At 45.7% G+C, this 20,373-nt stretch overlaps 1 protein-coding gene and 2 long non-coding RNA genes across 5 annotated transcripts; 1 reads left to right on the top strand and 2 right to left on the bottom strand.

The window, feature by feature from the left end:
* Positions 1-2,878: 2,878 nt before the first annotated feature.
* LOC311437819 lies at positions 2,879-7,158 on the bottom strand. Of its 3 annotated transcripts, none has more exons than XR_014693733.1 (5): positions 7,020-7,158; positions 5,420-5,828; positions 4,855-5,165; positions 3,596-3,682; positions 2,879-3,018 (listed from the first exon to the last, which is right to left on the bottom strand). It is a non-coding gene; the product is annotated as an uncharacterized lncRNA (long non-coding RNA). The 3 variants fall into 3 exon arrangements; XR_014693734.1 differs by having other exon boundaries at positions 4,931-5,165; XR_014693735.1 differs by having other exon boundaries at positions 4,931-5,165; positions 5,696-5,828.
* A 1,674-nt stretch (positions 7,159-8,832) lies between these two features.
* On the bottom strand, positions 8,833-11,120 carry CHST14 (carbohydrate sulfotransferase 14). Its single transcript, XM_084522251.1, has one exon. The coding sequence runs from the start codon at positions 10,989-10,991 to the stop codon at positions 9,912-9,914; it is 1,080 nt and encodes a 359-aa protein (XP_084378377.1). The 5' UTR covers positions 10,992-11,120; the 3' UTR covers positions 8,833-9,911.
* A 75-nt stretch (positions 11,121-11,195) lies between these two features.
* LOC311437453 lies at positions 11,196-13,792 on the top strand. The gene is made up of 2 exons (XR_014693480.1): positions 11,196-12,671; positions 13,445-13,792. It is a non-coding gene; the product is annotated as an uncharacterized lncRNA (long non-coding RNA).
* Positions 13,793-20,373: the final 6,581 nt, after the last annotated feature.

Below are 20,373 nucleotides of genomic sequence, written 5' to 3'. Positions count from 1 at the left end.
CTGCATTCAGGAAAGCGGGGTCATAAAAATGACATCTTTCCTCTCAAATCCATTCCATGTGTGCACGCCAGAGGCGTATCTGCCGATGCGAGCAGCTGCTGAAGTCTGTCTTATTTTCTAACAAACCAGCCTGATTGTGATGCTCATCCATCAGCAGAGCTCTTAGCCAAAATCTGCCCTGAGGCCATGTGGACAAGCTCTTTGAGGGAGCGGGTCCCCAATGAGGACAAGCTGCAGACGGTGCCAGCAAAACAACCACATGGTGGACAGCCACAGAGGTGTCTGTCCTGCAGAAGTCCCTTCAGTCCAGCTTCATTTCAAGAGGACCAGTGGAAGTTTGGCTGTTTAAATACGTTTCTATTTCTTTCTCATCTGAAGAATTGAAAAGAAATCACCGTGTTTTCTGAAGAGCTGAATCAGACCTGTCCCTGGAACCCCTCAAGCTTGACCTGCTGGATCTCCAAAGTCCCCTTCCAGCCTTGATTAAAACCCCTTCACTAAGGGCCTTGCAGGAGTCGATGCGATTCTTCCTAAACGAGCATCGCACATGGGGCTGCATTGATCTCTCCTGCTGGGAGCAAAAAGATAATTAAGAACAACCTCTTTGGACCTCTCTCGCTGGGAAGCAAGACCCTTCTCCATCAGCTGCCTGCTACTATTCGCAGCTCGGAGAAAACTGCAGCTTTTACACTCCTACTCTTTTCTAATTGCTTCGCTTGGCTGCTGATACCCAAATGTTGATCAATGATGGTCAGCAGGCCATCAAAACTAGCTGCAAGGAACAGCGGGCATGATTTTAACTGGGGGAATTTAAAAAAAACAGCAAACAAACAAAGAAAACTACCATCCTCCCTTTCTTGCTGTGAGCTTGCTATTCCATTTGCAGATGGCCAAAAGAGCAGTTTATCGCTTCCTATATACCTATACAGTTTCCTATACTCCCATATACCTCGAAGCATATAGGAAGTCTGCACGCAGTGTGAATCCGCACTCCTCTCCATAGCACTATCAGGGCACATTTCTCTCTCCCAGACCTCAGCACCTCTCCTTTTTCTCCATGGGGACATTGTTAATGTCTTCCTTCTGGCATCAAGGAGAGGCACGGCTTTGTGCCACTCTGCATTTTCCATTATGACCAGAGCCTTGATTCCTGCTCCCTCTCCACCTTCAGGAACACCACAGGGGATAAAAGAGCTTTTTTTCCATCCTTTGCCTTCACAAGGCCATGAAAAGGTGCAATCCTTCCAACTAAACATCCTAGGTAGAAGCATGCTGCTTGAAGCCTGACCCCAGCCTGCAACAAAGTCAAACCCTCTAAAGTCCTTGTGCACGAAGTTACAAGGGAAAAGCAGCACCACGTATTATCTGTTTCCCCTCAAAGTCACATTTTTGAGAGCTGATATAGTAAAATGATCCGTAAGCATGTTACCCAACTCTTCCCTGTGTGCCTGGCAATGGCACATTCCCAGTTTTCCTGGATGCTGTAACCTGATGCTTGCAGCCCAAGCCAGCACTGACGTAAATGTGTTGCTTTTGAATGATGGAAGCCTTCAGATTAAAATGCAGTTCTCTGGCTCTGGTCTGAGAGCTACACCCCTGTTGCATCCCAAATTCACACCTTGACTGAAACCAGGATGAATTTCTTTTCCACTGCCAACCTGCAGAAGACCAAGCTCCCCCTAAAGCACAAATCCTGAGCATCCAGTGGTTGCTCTTGGAAATCCTTGCACTCACAATGATTTCAGCATGCATGATTTGCTTGGATAGTCACTCCCAGAAACATGAAATACATTTTGGCATCCTCTTTGCTAATTTTAAGCATTGCTCTGACTTAATGAGAAAGCAAGGACAACACCTCATGGTTTAGTCTACTGCCAGACTGAATGGATGGGCACTGAGCAGCAGCAAGCAAGAGTTTTAGCCATGAAATTGTCCTTTCCAACTGCTTCATGTAACCTCTCAAAGAATGAAAGTGTTGTTGGGCATATCCTTCTTTCATTAACCTGATCAGGGCTGCTTTTGAATGCATGAACTGATTCGAGCCTTATAAATCTGGAATAAACCAGGAATAAATCTGCACCTTAGGGTGATTCTGCTGAACTCAGTGAAGCTAAAGACAGAGGGAGATCAGACGAGGCTTGTTCAACGCCCTTCCACGCAGTTCTGATGTTTCAGATATCTCTATTTTTGGTGGCTTTCGGCCAAAGGGCAAACTGCCAAGATTAAGCGTATCAGAGCTCTCTGAGCCCATTGCTGTACCGGCTCTGAGCCAGTTTTTCCTCACCTGGGGACCCACGGGCTCCCATGGAAATTGTGTGGCCAACAAGGTGTGAAGATGATGCAGCTTCCATTATTTCCATGGAAACCAGCTTTAGTCAGGGCTCGGACTGGAGATTTTTTTTTAATTTTTTTTTTTTTTTTTAACAACTGCTTCTGCCTAGCACGAGCTTTTTACTGCTGATAAATTATAAATATTTTGTGCAAATCTGCCATCCTGCCTTCCCTAGCTCCTTGCTGGAATATGGGGACACCAGCCCTTACCTGGCTCCTTTGCTAACTGGAGTCTTGTAAGCCCCCTGCAAATCTAAAGGATCCCATTGGCCTCATCCAAATATTTGCCCCAAAGGTCTCACCCCAAGCAGCTTTGCTCTGCTTCCTGCAGTAAGGTGGGCATTTCTTCCAAAAGATTATGACATCAAAACCAACCTTGTGCCAAAATAAAATGGTTGTTCATCAGGGTTGGACTAGATGATCTCTGGAGGTCCCTTCCAACCTCAACCATTCTGAGATTCTGAGATTCTGAGGAAAAGTAGCAAACTAAGCAAGAAGCATTTTGTGCTTGTACATTCACTTTTTTTTCATTGTCACTTACTTTTGCAGCAGCCTAGAGCTAGGTCGTGCTCACCTCCTTTAGTGGAAGCTGCTTTCTCATTGTCTCCCAACAAAACCTAGGACAGAGCTGTGACTGGAGGCAGCCTCCTCACTGGTGAGTAGGGGACAAGCATGCAGGGCTGGCAGCTGAAAAAAAAGGAAAGCTTTGAATACCCCACCTTTACCCACAACCTCTCATAATGCTTTCAACAATGGATTTGCTGTCCTTTTCTAGGAGCTTTGTGGGGCTGTCAGAGCCTCGCCGCCTTGGCAAACCTTTGCTGCTATCGTTACCCGCAAAAGGGCTGTAAAAGCCTCTGCGGTGTTTTCACTGGATGAAGTACTTTTTTTTTTTTTCCTTTGCTGAATAAACTCTTCCATGACTCAGGCAGCTGCTGGGGCGTGTGTGTGTGTACACTGCACTACAAGGAAACCCCTGGCTCACAGGGCACTCGTTTTGGAAAAATCCAGCTGAGTTTTCAAACCCATGTCCAGTTGTGTTGTTTTCTTTTTTCTTTTTAACTCCCCTAAGCACCCTGATCTTAGCAAAGGCAAAACAGGAAAGATGCATGGCTTTCAAGACAGTCTGAAGTCCATGTCAGCACCTTGTGAATTCATTGCTTTTATCTCTAGCTGTTTTGCTACCATTTGCCTTCGTGTTGCAAGAGGGCAAGGCAGGGCATGCTCTGTGTGGGTTAAAATAAAACTAGACAGGGTTATTTACCACTTTTCAAGAGCCCCTGGACACAAGACCAGCCATTTTGGGTGCATTCTCCCAGGTAGCATGGAAGCATCACTGTTGAAGTTATTCCTGAGATGCAGAAAAGAAAAATGAACCCACCAACAACAACAACAAAAAAAAAAACAACAACAAACACTGTGTTTTTCTACAGATTTTCAGCTTGCTGTTGCATGCAGACACTATGCCTTGCACCTTAAAGCAGACCTGCAATAAAATTTTAGCATCCACCTGCAGAAAGAAAGTAGAAGAAAGGGCAGTTACACCCTGGACAAAACAACGCTGGTATTTACACTGCAATTGGCATGAACCAGAAAGACATAAGACTACAGTTCTGTTTTAATAGCTTGTTGTATTTTTTTTAGTGCCTTAAAGTCAATGTTTGCAGAAGATTTTACCAGCTCTGTTTACCTCCCAGTCACTGCCTATGAGGTTTGGGCTAGATTTTGATCCAAAGAGCTTTTCCCTGCTCTGTTCAGCAGCATCCCAAAGGCAAAAACGTCATCAGAAGTACCCTTCTCATGAAGCTGGAACAAAAAAACTCACAAAACAACCCCGCTCAGTTTGACCTGAGCTCTGCTCTCTGCTACCAAACCGTGCACAGCTGAACAAGCTCTTCTAAAACCACAGGCAAAAATTCCCTCACCAGGGTATAGGTGGGAGTCCTCAATATCCACGCAGGGAGTCAGATTATAGGGATTCTTTCCATATAGCTTGGACCCTCAGAAGTAAGACACACGATTGTAAGCACTACAGAAGAACCCCGAGGGGTATGTGCAGAGTACTGCCTCCACCAGGATATCTCAGCCTCATTACACACAACAGCCCGTTAAAGACATTTTCCTTCAGCTTTTTCAAAACAAAAGAAACCTCCCAAGGATGATCGTGCTCCCGCGTGAAGAAAAAAAGAAATCCCACCTAAAAGCAAGAGGAACTGTCTGCGGATATTCTCCCCCATAATAAAATAATAATATAAAAGGTTTGAAACAAAGAGGAGCAGAAGCAAAGCTGGTTTGGTGCCTTGTGCAGACATCAAAACAAGCATCCGTGGCGCTGCTTGCTCCCGCCGTGCTCCAGAGAGCTTTATTCCCGTTAGATACAGGGTTATGGCTAGCAGCCAGCGAGGTGACTGGCAGCGTTAATGCACTTACTTCAGCACCAGTGCCTGGCAAGGAAGTTATTTATTTCTGCAAAAGCAATAGGAAAAAGCCCACAGGAAAGAGGAAAAAATCTGACGCACGCACCAGAGCTCAGCTGTGAAGCTCAGAGGGACCGTGCTTAAAACCCTGTTCTTTCCACCAGCAGCTGGCTGCAATGAACCTGCTTTAGAAATTCGGAGGGCCCAGGCTGCAGATGCCAAATGCCAGCTCAGTGAGCACTCCTTGTCACCAGCACTGGCTCTGCGATGCTGATGCTCCCTCCCCGAGTTGTCCAGGTCCAAGTGGTTTCTTCTGCCTGGTGTGAAATCCCCATGCTTTGACGAATGCTCCTCACGTCGCACTGCCAACCGCCGGCCCCGCGGGTGTTAGGTATGTTGAGATGAGGCTTTCCAGACCTGCTAACATTGGAATTGGTAAATGAGGCAATACGTAAAACGATTTTTTGAAACAATAAGGGATCATGACCTGTCCTGCTCCCTTCTCCAAAGGGGAAAACAAACCAGCAGCCCTGCATACTAAACTCAAACGGCTCGCTTATTCCCATTCCTGTAGTCCCAGTGCAATATGGAGATTATTTAAGACGTCGGCTCGCTGACATGCTGTTATGATTTAAACAAGACAACACAGAGCAGGAATGGATTTTTCACACCTCTCAGCTGGTTAACCCCTGGCGAGCAGGGACCTTCTCACTGTGTGCCTGTGGTCGTTCCTTCTGGGAGCACTCAGAGCTGCCGTGCTCACACCGCTGCAGAAACCAAGGTCTTCTTCCACGAAGCAAGAGGATGCACGAAGCTCAATTCACAGGAGGATCACCTAAATCAGACCTGATCCACGAACGAGTGAATCTGTCTCAAGTATAGCATGAGTTATGAGAAATAACCCAGCAAACCGATACAACAAAATCATAATGGCAGGTTGCAGTTACCTATTTTTTTTTCATGCTTTCAGCAAAAAGAAATGCCAGCAAATTGGAAAGACACAAGCACGCAGGACTGTGTGGAAGATGCCACACTGAGCACTGACGGACATTTAGCATCTGATACTGGATCACTAAATCCCTGAGGAAAAAAAAAAAAAAAAAAAAAAAAAGGTTTTATGCCTTTGTCCTGTCTCCAGCACAAAATCCCACATCATTGTGTATGTATATTATGAGGGATATAGAGATTTAATGTAAGAAAATATATAAATGTACCCCAGGCAGGAATCAGACACGACTATTGCTAGCAAGCAGTCCAGAACCAAACATGCACCAAGCATAACTCTCTGTCTGCTAACAAGCCACGGCATGAAGTAGGTGTTCATCAGCACAAAGTGCAGGAACTTGACCTTACAAAAGAGAACTCTCCCAGCTCTTCCTCAGACTCTTCATCTGTTGCCTTCTCTGATCATTGCATTTCTTACACGATCAATTAAATCCTCATAAAATACTCTGGAAGCATTCCTCCGTGCAAAAAGAATCTCTCCATGTCACAGGGAGCTCTGGACGTCATACAGGCATTGATTTGGGGGAAAGAGAAGGCGTTAGGGCTGGCTCATGACCAGCACTCACATGGGGGTAAAGCACTCAACTTCTTTCTGCAGCCCCCCACTACAACTATGGGAGTTACAAGCAATGAAAAGATCAGTGCAACATATTCTTCTCTTAAATTTGGTAGAAGTGGATTGGCATGTCCAAGAGTCAGCAGGGAAGCAAGAATAAACCAGCACACACAAATGGAAAAAATTGAGAGCCCCAAATGCTTCTTTTTTTTTTTTTTTTTTTTTTTTTTAAGGTAACCTCCTTTTATTAAGGAGGGACTAATGGCAAATTAAAATAAAATCTCATTGTGATAATCTAGAAGGACATTGTCAGAAGGTCTCCATATAATGAGACGGAATTAAGCTACCAGAGTGTCTCCAGGTATTCTCGCATGCTTCTGCAGAGAAAACAGGAGAGTGGCATGGTCCGGGCAATGATTTTGACATGAAGCTAGGAAAAGCAACTGAGAAAAATGCAGGGCCAAGACCCCAGCGCTAAAACCTCCAGCTGTTTAAGCTGGGGAAGCTTGGGGCATTCCATCTAGTGTCGAGGCTTCACAAATAATAAATCAAAAAAGAACAGATCAGCTTTTTATTCTGCTTGGCGACTGCAAGAATGGAGATGGGAAAGTGGAAAAAGGAGCTGCTATGCTGAATAGATCAGAAAGGAGAAGTGTTTGAGAAAGAACAGAGTTTGATCAAACCTAGACAGCTTCTAACTTCATGATTACCTCCTCCCAGTATGTACCAGAGCTGCTCTGAAGTCCTTCACTGAAGTCTCTGCTTTCAGTTTCCCCAGGTCCCCAGGAGGAGGGCTGGATCCTGCTCCGTGTCTCTTACCTCCTGCAGACACTGCCAGCTCTGGAATTTGCTCAGGATTTATTCCACGCCAGAGAAACACCTGACTAAAAGAAATAAAACAGCTGGTAAGAGATGAGTTTCTTTTCCTTTTTGCTCCCTTCCTACTCAGCTGAAAGGTTTCTCAGAAAATTGTATTTTTAGCTACAGATAAAAAGAAGTAGCACTAATGGGAACCCAATTGATTTTTCATACTTGCATTCACCAGCCTACAAGTGGCTGACTTGCCACAAATAGGTAAGAAAATCAAAGACAGATCAGAAAAACAAAGACGTGACCCCGACTGAGGAAGAGGAATGGGCTGTAGAGGCAGATGACAAAATCCTCCCCTGCCATGGCTTTTGGGAAGACTTTTCCACACTTTGGCAGGTATGGTACAAATTTCTGCTCAAGCTATGAGGTTTTGTGGGTTTTGCTCACATTTAAGCCTTTCTTAAAGAAGGGTACAAGGAACTGGAAAAAGGCTGTCTGCTTTTATTTAGAGAGAAAAAGGCAGTCAATGACATCCAGTGAAGTGCAGAATCCATGACAAGCAAAATCCGTCTGCGTGCAATAAATGAGATTAAGGGGACAAGAGACCAAAAAATTAATGTGGCGAACAGAAGGTGCAGCAGATAAACAAGCAGGCAGCACAAACTTTTCACATTTCTGAGAAATAAGCATTTAACAAAAACCCAGTTGCTGAACAAGTAGGAAACATTCCCTCAGCCTCACTGACACAAAGACAGTAAAGTCTAACCAGCTTATTCCCAGTTAGAAAGACATTAAGGTAATGTTTAATTAAAACCCAGACCATTCCATCACTGGCATTTGCTTCGCAATATAAAATTAAATCTGATTCCCAGCTGACATCTGGTGTGTTTGGCTGGAGAACAAGGCAGATCCAGATCAATTGGCTTGCTGGGCCCCAGATATTCCTGCATCATCACCAAAATCACCAGGGCAGACAGGAGTTTTAGCCACACATACCTGGCACAAAAGCCCATGTCTAACGCATTTTTTGAAAGGCACAGGTGGATGCGGAAGGACGCAGCCAGGAGCTGAAGTCCATGAGCGTAGCACTCATTGCTCTCATACACAACCCTGATACCATCAGAAGTAGAAATCTTTGAGCTCCATAAACTCAAACTGCCGTGCTATTGACTTGAGCAGAAGGAGGTGGCAATTTCACCATGTGTGTTCATAGATGCAGTGAATCTATTGTCACGTAAGGCTATGCCCTAGGCAGGATTTTCCATCCCTCCACCTTGAGTTCAGTTGAATGGGGCTCCATGCCCTTCTTCCAATTTTGGAAATCTTATTTAAAAAAAAAAAAAAAAAAAAAAAAAAAAGGAGAAATAAACTTATTTTTGTCTGTTACTTCCTTGAGATTAATTCCAGGAAACCATCAAGTCTCTGCCATACCTGTAGTCCATCTGCACTGCTTTGTATCAACACCACTGCAATTAGGTGCCTATTTTGCTGCTGACTGCTGCTTTTTATCCAATTGCCTGTGTTGTCCAATTGTTTGGCTTGGATGAGTTCCTTTCTCCACTGGTTACCACTGCTCTGACACTTATAACAGAAATTATTCAAGGCAGGAATTGCCTCTTTGTCATACTTTTAACGCATAGCATAAGGGGAAGAAGGCCTCTCACAAGAATTCAAGTAAACATTAACATTGAAGGAAAAGCACAAAGCAATATATTCATTCATATAAAAATTTTATTTAAAAGGAGGACACAGCCCCCGAAACAGCACTGTACATTATGTCCCAAACTTTTACAATTTAACAGTCATAATTAAATACAAATAGCTACACAAAAACGATGTGCACATCAGAAAAGAGGAACTAGTCCTCCAATTGTTCGAAATGTGGCTGCAGAAAGTGTTTGTCCATGGTGGTTTGCAATGCATGTGGGCACACAGGTACCCACTGAGGCTGTGAACAGGCACAGGTTGGATTTTTTTTTGGTTTGTTTGTTTTTTTGTCATAAGAGCCATGATGGCTTTTGATCTTATCAGATCTTTAGCTTAAAGAGAAAGAGAAGAGCAAATTGTTAGAGCTTGATGCTGCATCTGATTATGTTATGCTGAGTAAATATATTGCATTTTCGTATCATAAGTCACACTTTTTTTTTATTATTATCTTATCACTAGTTTTGTTTCAATGATAAGTAATTAAAAGCAAAAACACAGATACTATTGCTGTCATGAGGGAAAAAAAAAAACACAGCCTCACTCAACCACCATCTATATACGAGAAAATGAAGTAGAAACAAAGCCAAATTTTAAGACTTTTTTTTACTCATACCTGAAAAACTACCTCTAGTCTAACCTAGGACCAGTTTTAACAGCACTGACTTCCAGCGCATCAACCACTATTTTAAGTTATGATTGTGAGTCAGCTGCGCACTACGTAGTAGTAAACACAAAAAAAGGAGGAAGAATATTTAAAATATATCAATTTTCTTGACATCCTTACAAAAGTTTTCCATGCCGTGCCATAAAAAGAATTTGAAGCAAAATAGATTTACAAAAGCTATTGTGCTCGAGTCAGCGGCATATGTACACATTAAAATTGGAACAATACAAAAAGTATTCTTAGTAGAAAAGGCAATATATAAAATTATATAAAAGAGTGTTTTAAAAGTATACAGTTAGGAAATTATGCATAGAAGAGTGTTTCACAGGCCCTGCAGCAACACATGATTTGTAGCAACGGCCGTCTTAGCAAATCCTTGCCAGCGTAGGCAGAATTTCTGCCAGATCCTGAAACAAAAAACTCATTGCCTACAGAATTCGCTGGTGATGTTTGGAAGGGGATAGGCAAAGAGGGAGAAATCCAGGATGTATTTTGGTAGCAGCTCTTTTATCAGCTTTTGTTGGGTGTTGCATAGGTAGTAATGGAGTGTTTCTGCTGTCACGGGCTTGTACCACGACTGCCTTTCTGGGAAGCGGATGAAGGAAGGTGCCTGAACTTTCTCAAGAACATGGTTTGCGTCCTCATTCAGCCGCTCGTAGGAGCCGATGAAGTCGTACCTGACGGCGCAGGGCTGGCACAGGTTGTAGATGGGCATCCAGTGCTCGTTCATCTTTTCCACATCCTCATCCAGCAGGTAGCGGAGAAACTCGGAGAAGGTCACATCATCACCTGCTGATTTACCCCCATTTTTCCGGTACCTCCTGACGATCTCCACCCCGTACTTCAGCTGGTACTCCTTGATCTCCCCAAACTTATTCCTGTAGGCTGACAGCAGCCTCTCCGCGGGGTTTCGCACGAAGATGAACTTGTAGTAGTTCTTCAGGCGGTAGTTGATCTCCTCTGGCTTCATGTCCCCCAGGAACACCAGGTCACTCTTGTGGTCCATCTTGAGCTTGACGTCGACGCTCTCCAGCGCTCCATCCAGCACCTTCAGGATGCGCTTCCAGTTGGAGCAGGCCACCTTGGGGACGTAGCAGTACAGAAAGCGGTACTTGTCGCTGACCAGGAGGTGACGGAGCAGTGTCCGCCGCTGGCCGGCCGGCAGCTCCCAGACGCTGCGGGGCATGGCCCGCTGCCCGCAGACCGAGCGGATGGTGCGGTTGCGGATGTCCCGCAGCACCTCATGGTCGAAGTCGCCGGGGACCTCCCTGCCACCCACCCTCCGGGCAAGCTCACTCGCCGGCGGGTGCAGCGGGGGCGGCTTCACCTCGGCCAGGATGCCCTTCTCGATCATCAGCAGCAGCCCGCTGGAGGCCAGGATCACGCCGAACATCAACATGGAGGGCAGCAGCACCGTGCCGCCCGCCCGCAAACGGGACCGGCTGCAGGCCGAGGCGGGCGCCCGCCTCACCTCCCCGGAGAAGTGGGACCGGGGGAACATGGCCTCGAAGGAGCCAGCCCAACGCCGCCTCAGCCTCCCAGCCTCATGCCCGGGGAGAAGGGGGGAGCTGGATGCCGGCTCCCGGCCGCCGGCACCGGGGAAGGGGGCTGAGGCGGGGCAGCCGCCGGCAGTGACGGCCGCGCGGGGCGGGCAGGGGGCCGGCGGAGGCGGCGGCCATTTCGCGGCGTCCCCGCCCCGCGCCCATCCTTCCCCCTTCTCTCCATCCCTGCCGCGTTCTTCCCCTCACGGGGGAGCGGCCAGGGAGCCTCGGAGGGTGTCCTCCGGTCCCTTCAGGCGGCTCCGTGAGGGACGGGAGCCCGGAGCCGGCCGCCGCCGCCCTTCCATTCAGGGCTGCAGCCCCACCGCGTTCCTCGGTTCCTGAGTGCCTCACTCAGGGCAGGCGCAGTTTTTAGGGTGCACGAACATCCCACGCTCTCCTCTCCCCATAATAAGTATTACATTTAAGGAAATAAACCACCCCCGGGCTTGGTTCCGAACTACAGGACAGATTTGGAGGGTGCTCGTAGCCCAGAGGAGGCTTCCAGACCCTTCAGGGCTGCGTTTTCTGCACCCAGACCCCACCTGCACACACTGTTCCTGTAACAAACACTGAGGTGCAAAGAGTGGGTTTTAAACCCACCGAGTCTGAAGCTGCACCTTTTGACACCCAGTGCTTCCCCACTTGTATTTAGTCATTCTGCAGCATGATACAGGCTTTAATTAGATGTCTGTAGTCTGCATTTTCCCCAATACTTCATTAAGCCTGACTACTATTAATTAGCTATGGCATGCTTTGTTTAACCCTTTAACATTTTATTGCACAGTTTCAGCATTGAAAGTGGAAGATAAAGTGATTTAAGTTACCTTGTGAGCTCTCTGCAGCTTCTCAGGTGCTGTGCACAGAGGGGAGTCTAAGCCAAGGCCAGCTGTGCCACCACCTGGAAGGCAAAGAAAAATATTTCTGAATACGTAGGTATTTCCCCCAAGCCTTGCTCTTCAGATTGTCTGCATGACTCGAGCTGAAGCTCTCCTCACACCACCTTCGCCTAAAGCAAACCCTAAAAGCAGCAACAAGCTGTAACCAGAGGCTTGTAATTGGAGCCAGGTAGGCAGCCCGAACAGCAGGTAAATGCTCAACTAGACATAAGGATGCAATTTCTAAATAGAGCTCTTTCCAGAGCAGAAATCACTTCATACTTGTATTGTTCAGCATATTTTTCTTCATTGCACTTTCGGAGTATACCACAAGGTTTGTGCTTCTTAACTAGTCTTCCAGGGACTCTGTCAAAAGCTTTCTTAACATCAAAAGAAAACAGCTTAGTTTTCTTTGATCAAAAACCAAGAGTGTTTTGTCAGCCAAGACAGACAAAGTATTTGTAGTGAAGTGCAAGTGCCTGAAGCTAGATTATTTTACATTTTACAGTTTTATTTTGATGTAAATACAGCATTCGTTTTAGGAAGATACTGAATATTCTACACTGTGATCAGCAGCACAGCTGAAAATCTGCACAATCTGTAGCATTACCAGATTTCTGATATAATTTCAGAGGACAGGTCCGAGGATCTGATCTTGATCTTAATACCAGTGGAAACTGAAGGTGTGCCAACGTATGAGATGAGAATCAGACCTACTTGGAAAGTCTGCATCTCGGAGAAGAAGATTGATTACAGTAAACACTAGTAAGGGCACTAATACTATTTCCAAAACAAACAAGGGAAATTTTTATTTCTTAGAAGGCATGCTAGCCTAGCACCGCTTGCCCTCCTTTGTTTCTATTCACTTGTGATATCTATAGGTCTGGAGTAGTTACATATGGTATCCAAGGAGTTCTGAATATATATTCCAGACTGCTAGAAATAGGAGATGGCCCAAAATGTCAGTCAGTTCATTTTTTCTCCCTGGTATGCAAGGAAACTTTGATTTAAGGATTGGTCTTAATAGCACAATCTTTGTTAGGATGCAAAGTCTCTATAGAAACAACATAGCTAAGAAAATACAGGATTTGTGGTGCTGGACTAAAGCCCATGTCACTGATAAAAAAAAAAAAAATATTATACTGAATGTGGCTAATGCTCACTCTGCATGGTAATAAACTTGATCTTCAAAACAGTTAAAAGAAGCACCATGTTCAGAGTGTCCAGAACTACTGGAGTATATTTCAGAGATCCATTTCTTCAGAGAAGATACATTTCAAACATAAAATGTCACTAAGAAACCTCAAGTTTAGGCTGCTGTGAGATGCCTATAAAGCTTGTACTGCAAAGCACAAGAGATGGAATTGTTTAGTTCTTTCTTACAGATATATCAAGGATTTTGTAATAACTGGCAGCCCTTTTCAGGATGCTTTCAAACCTCACGTGTTTACCTTTGTCACTTTATTCCATATAACTAAAGGCAACTGATCCTCATTTTGACCAACTAAATATGTATTCTGGCTCTGCTACAATTACAGGAACCATGCATAAGATGCACAGAAAACAGAAGGCCTGCTGATGACTGCATCTGTGAGCATCTCACTGATCCTAATTGTAAACTGTCAGTTTGGGAAGGAAGAGGCTTGCAGACATGCTGTTTCATCTAATTGATCTGCTGACTCCATGGTGCACTCTAGACAAACTTTGATGCTTGTTTCTCCACTGCACGTAAGTATTTCTGCAGTAGTTGTCATCCTAGCCCAGACTAGTGCATAATGACTAGCCAGTGATGTTATCACTGGATCTTGCTGGAGCACGTAGAGCATTGTGTTAAGAAACTACCCTCAGCACTGCCTGGAATAAATTGTACTTACTCAAATGTAAAATTTCAGAGTCTGTTCCTTTGCTTTTTCACATTTAAAAAGCGACATCTCACAGACACCGTAAAAATCCGTGTCTCCTGTAACTCAGACAGCACATGCAGCCCACAGCACTGTTTGTCCCCCATACCAGCAGCACTTACAGCTCTGCACAGAGCAACCTTCTCAATCCACCCCCACTGTGAGTGCCTGGGAAAACAGGCAGGCTTTACAGCATGCCCAATGGATTAACCAAATCCAGCTGTTGTTGCTATATATGGGTAAAGTATGGCTGCACTTAAACTGCACCTTTCATCTGTAGGAATCTTAAAGTCCCTATGCAGAAGAGAGACACATTCATCCACACCAAGTCACAGTAAATTGTTTGCATCCCATAGCTATATGCAGCACCACGGAACAAGGAAAACTCTCATAGCCATGCTCATAGAGATGCTTTGCCAGATCTCAGAGTGATCCTCATCTACCTAGGGGTGTAACGGCAGCCTCTTCCCCACAATTACTTATTTCTTAAGGATATAAAAATAGGATTTTTATAATTTACAACACTCTTCAAGCTGCTTTCAAACCCCACCATTTACTTTTGCCTTAGGATCACAGGGTTGGCATTGCAATCTGTGGCAGGACTGCTCTTGCCAGCCCAGCAAAGACCATTCCTGAGAGCAGGAACAGAAAACATCAGTTCATTGCCTGTCCAGACCAAGGGGTTAGGAGCACGTTCCCTCCACCCCCAGGTAACCACCAACTGGTGTTGAATAAGTCTTTTTTTTTTTTTTTTTTTTTTTTCCCCTCGATGAGAACTCACATGAGCAGAGAAGCAACATCATAACGCATTGCTTTATATATTTAACTGCATTACACTGTATCCCAGTATCATTTATGAAAGTGACACTCAGGTTTAAAGCAGATTGTACAATTCATCCCTGACTAACAGAAATGGTCTTAACAAAGAAAGTGTCAATTCCTATAGGGGATGGAGAGAAAGACTGAAGGACATACGTGTCCTTGCAGCTCAGCATGAGATCAAACACTGATGGTCATCACAAGCACTGCCACATGCCCTGCCAAGGCCCTGCTGGTCTTTCGGGTAAGATCCGATATTTACTTTGGGCTGAGAAACTGCAAAAAGTAAGAACACATGAGGCCCCAACAAAAAGTTTAGCAAAAAAAAGAAAGAATCTTTCAAGAACAACCACTTGAGCTGATGCCAGCTTTCCAAACAAGCACAGTGCAGCGTGACAGGACAGTGACAAGTAAATGTGGGCAAAATAGGACCTCTTGGACCGATACGAGCAGCTCCAGATCAAAAGTCAAAACAAGCAAAGCTTGAAGAGAAGAGATCTGATATCGTGGCTGTGTGTCCACAGATTATCCAGTAATTTAGTGTAATAAAGCCTCTTAAGGAAGTGGATAAGTGTAGTGAGCTGATTGTGAAATGGCTTCTATGTAAAGCAGAGTTTCTTATCTCTCTAGGAAAAAAGTCTTTTTAAAACAAGTCAAACATGCTGGGTGAATATGCTAAATAATTCAGAGCAGATTGTTATGATAGGCTGGGTCTGTCTTGCTCGTAATAGAAATCACTATTTTCAAGGAAAATGTAGTGCTGAAGGATCTGCTTATCTTGCAACTGCAAATTAATTGATATGCAGCTGGCTGAACTTGCAAAGACCTTATGCTGAGTTTAATGCCGTTTTCCCTGCTCTGTTGTGCGTAACTGTGCAATTGCCTGGGAACTGAGCCTTTTCAGGAGTTTTGGTTCCTTTTTGCAAGGAAACAACCACCACACACGGTCAGTAGAAGCCACAGCAGCTTGTCCCACCTTGGCTTTGCCAATTTCCCAGTGTGCTGATGCCTGGAGGAAGGAAAAGAACACGCTCAGGTCCCCGGGACTGCAAGGACAGTAAATTTGTGGGGGCAGGCTGCAAGGCTGTACGTTCCCCGCTGGGGCTATACACACCATATAGGCACCAGTGCTCGGATCTGCTCCAGCTGGGCAGGAGGTGAGGGGAAGTTCAGAAATAGCGCAGGGACCGGCGTTTCAGTAACAGCAGCTCTGAGTCAGAGCTTTCCTGGCACTGGCCGCGGGCAGCGGCTTCCAGGCCTACTGAAAAAGAGCATGTCAATGTGCAGGAGCCCTTCCCATGCAGAGAACAAAAAATTTTAAGGAGTAGAAACCAAAACTTCCTTTTTCTGCTCTTCATCCTCCACTGGTCAGTCTCAGACTCCTCCCAGCCCCTCCAGACCAGGGCTGTTTCTCCCTACCAGTTGTGCACATATCAGACATCACTAACGTCAGCAGCCAGCTGTGGCTTTATCATCAAATTTTCAGTACGAACACACATTAAATGTGTGCAGCTATGAAACTCACGTTGCCAGAGGGTCTCAAAGTCTCCAAACTCATTCTAGGTACGTCTGCTCATCTTTACAACAATCAGTTCCCCGAGGCTCCCAAACAGCTCTTGTGGGGTTGTAATGAACTTACGAGTCCTGCAAGTCCTCTCCAGTGATTGCCACCAGCTTCATTACCTGCTTCAGCCAGCCTTGCACGCTTAAATAACCGGGAAAGTTTGGAGTCAGCACTGAGTGATTTGCCACACACAGCAGGGATGCTGCAGCAGCAAGACTGATCCTTAGAAATGAAAATTGCTGGAGGGTTTATGCTTTGCCACATCTTCGGTCGATGACTTTTTTGGGGGTTAAAGATCTCCTATAAATGTGCCAGACAGGGCGTTATTTCCAGTGGGAAAAAAGTGTCAGAAGGGTTGGCTGTCTTGTGAAAATGCATCGTTCTCACCGATGCCGGCCTGATAGATGGTTGGAAATATTCTTTCTTCATTATATATGTTCCTCCCAAGTCTTGGTAGAAAGGCAGAAATATCTGTTAAGGGAAGGCAATGCTACATGGCACCTAATAACACTTTCCTGGGTCTGAAAGGAAAGAAATTGCTTACATTCCTTCATAAAACAAATCAAAACCAAATGTCAGAGTAAGAAATTGCAATTTCTTTCCTGGATAAATGAGCAAAATGGATGTAGTGAAAGCCTAGGACACTTCACCATGCCCAGGGGGGCTTGCCAGCATGCAAGTTTTTAGTACTTGCTGCGTGAATATGACTAATGTTTTTGTGAGCCAACTAATTTCACAGGCAGGAAAGCAAGGACTGAATCTGCTCTGACACCTCCCAAATCTGCAGCATCTCATCTCTGATGCCAGAAATTATTACCACAAGGCAGGAAAGTAGGGCTGAGGTCAAACGGGTAGCTATTTTCATTTGCAATGTCCTTTCATGTATCGGGAGCAAGGAACAGCCTGCAAACTGGATGCTTTGCCCCAGGAAATTTGTTCGAGAGGGAGGTTGGACAGTGATAGTGATGGGTACTGGGAGATGAGAAATGCTAGGTGTAAGTTAAAAGAAAGAGAGGCTCAAGCTGGAATTAAGAAGGAACTTGTCCTCGAGCCCCCAACTAAAGCACAGCCAACTAAAAGCCAACTGAGCCCCCCAAAGCCCACCTGTTTTACCAAGACAGCTCCATTAAGCAGGGTATTCCTCAACATGATTAACATCCCCTGAGTTGCTGGGTGGTCCTCACCGGAGTGGCTGAGAGCATCGTGCAGGTTTCGAGGTGCTTGGCAGACACGGGTTTTCTCCTTGCAAATGTGTCAGCATAAAGATGGGGTCGGATATGAGCATTCAAGAGTGGAAAATGAAGGAGGTAGCTCAGGATCTGGGTAGCGGGAAACAGAAGAGAGAAAGCTTCATCTCCTAAAAAATGAACTGTTAGAGAGCATGTGCTGTTTTAATTAGGCAAAGCAGCAGAAGTGACTTGAGCAAGAACTCCAGGACTCCATCCATCCCATCTGGATAATTTTAAAGGAAATGTCAAGAGCAATAAAATAAATAAGTAAATCTGCTTCCCCTTGCTTCCTTACCATGGAGAAATTGGTCTTTCTTCAGAAAAGCACTGGAGACTGTCTTCCCCCATCTATAAATAACTAAAATAGCACATTTTTTTTTCCCCAGATTTTAGAAAAAAATGATTAGGAATCTAACACAGGCATTACAATTCTCACACTAGAAGATGGAGGACCAGGGGTCTGACCCTTTAACAAAGAAATCCTTCTCCACATGGGCTTATTACAAGATTATAACAGCACCTTCCCTCTGCAATGGTCCATCCCAGGGGCTGTGCCCACTGGGGACATCTTGCATGGAGCAGAGGATGCTTTCTGCACTGCGGCCCCACGCTGCCCCATGTCTTGCTTCGGGATGCCCTAATCCTCCACACCACGCTCACTACAACCCTCAGGCTGTGCAAAAGTTGTTTGTTCTCCTGCAGGCCCACAGTCATCCTCCTCAAATCACAGTTTCTCATGAAAACCCTTGCAAAGGAGGGAATTTAAATTGCAAGCCAACTTTCTCAAATATCAGAAAAAAAATAAAATAAATCAAAGTCGGGAGCGTCTCTTCTTGTTGCTGGATGAAGACTCTGGAAACAGAGTTGGCTTTGCAGGGAAGCCCTGCTGCTTTTTCAGCCCCGTGTTTACAGCCCCACACGCCTGCAGGGTTGCTGGCACCGGGCATTCGAGCAGCTCCCGGGGCGTCCCCGCTCCCTTTAGGAAATCCATTCACAGCAGGCGTTTCGGCTTTCATCTTGCAGGGAGGCGAGAACAAAACCCAACCGTGCTCATTTGTGTGCACGACAGCAGCTAATACGGTAAAATAAATGGCACTAACATGCCATATAATTCCCTCTTTATAGACTGTAATTATACAGTGTGGTATTAACTCAACCCTACTTATTTGCTGCACTCCAGCTCCGATACAAAAGGGGAGGATTTGGGAGCTGCGCTTGGAAAAGAAGAAACATCTCCACCACCCCATCCCAGCCTGGGATGGAGGGGAAGCATTTAGTCGCGAGGTCACCCTCAATTTTGAGCAATTTAGAGCTTCATCCCTTGGAGAATTTCATATTCTTGGCCCCAGGCATAGCTGGGGACAGCTGGCGCACGCACGTGGTCCTTCCTGCACCCAGTGCCCCACGTTTTGATCGCCGGGTTCAGGCACTGCCAAAAGCATGCTCAGTGCTTTGAAAAGATGTGCTGCTACAGACAGGATTTTCGAACTCTACATATTAAAAAAAAATAATAAAAATAATTAAAAAAACATTATGTTTATGTCACAGGAGAAAACCCAGGGAGCCTGAATCGTGGCACGAAGGCATATGGGGAGTTCACCTTTTGGAGAGGAAAGGAGAAAAGGTTTCTTACCCACTCTTTCCCAGCGCACTTGATGTTTTCCAAACCACGACGTCCCCGCTGTGGAAAGCAGAAATGCTTCAGGAACAGTCCCAAACCACTTCCCAAGGGGAAACCCCGCCAGGTTTTCTGCAACCATCTCATTCATCAAACACTCAACATGCCTGGCACTGCCATTGCTGCCTAGCACACCGCCTTGCAAACTGTGTTATTTACAGGAGCAGAGAAAACTCAGAGCAACAAAGAAAACTGCTTCTAGCAACCTGCCTGGCGTTTAAGAGATGCTTGCACAGGGGCTGCTTTCTTTTCCCTTTTCTGTGAAGTCAGCGCAGACAAGCAGAGCACTACCTGCAGCGAGGTGTGCGACACGCCTCTCTAAAAACAGAATTAATTTTGGGCAAGGGTCAGGCGGTGCCCAGCCAACACCTGCAGGCATCACCCTGCCCCTCCTGGCTTATTATCATATGCTGTGTGCTTCCCCCGTAGGGTAAACACAAACCAACAGGCTAAGAATTATTGGGCAGCCGAACCCGCTCCAAGCGCCACTCATTCCTACAGAGCACTCCGAAGAGGTTTACGGAGATACGAAAATTAAATACAAAGCTGCAGAATAAATGGTGCTTCCACGCAATGTATTGTGTAAATCCCATTTAAATTGTTTCCTTTATTAAATATCCCTTCCACTTAGAAATGGATTAGCTGCTCTCACTAGAGGCTCCGGCGGAAAAGCCGTCCCATCCCTATAGCAACAAGTGACACGAACGCCACACTTGCTCCCACAACAGCTCCTCAGCCTCGTGTTATCTGCCATCGTGGCATTTCTGATAAATTACTGATTAATTCTGATAATTTCAATAAATTCTGATTAATTACCTCCATCAGCACAGAGCTGTGCTGCAGATTTGTGTCGTGCTGGGGGCTCCTTTGGTGGCCACGCACGCGACCCCGTCCCGTGTCGAATGTGCTGATAGCACAGGTAGGAGTTTTCCAGCAAGGAAGGAAAGACGACTTGCTGGAAAGAAGAGGTGGGTTGGCAGGGGATGCCTGCCCCAAAATCTCCCCCAGGAACATGCAGAGCTCTTAACCTGTATTTTAGACTAGTGTTTGGAAGAACAAGAGTAATTGAAACAGCACGTGTGCCCTCAACCCACTGTTTGAACACCCTGCTGCCATTACAGGGAGGATTAACTTTAAAAGGGCAGATTTGGCTGAATTTCTGGGGTTTGCAGGAGACCGGAGCAGCGTGGTTCAGCTGGTCCCCACCCTGCAGCCTCCTTTCCCCGGGGCTGAAGGGGATGCGCTACCTTCCTGCTGCTGTCTTCCCGCAGGAGAT

The sequence above is a fragment of the Aythya ferina genome (assembly GCF_964211825.1).
Source record: "Aythya ferina genome assembly, chromosome: 5".
Lineage (NCBI taxonomy): Eukaryota > Metazoa > Chordata > Aves > Anseriformes > Anatidae > Aythya > Aythya ferina.
The sequence above is the reverse complement of the archived record's forward strand: the minus strand, read 5'-3'. Positions and strand labels throughout refer to the sequence as shown.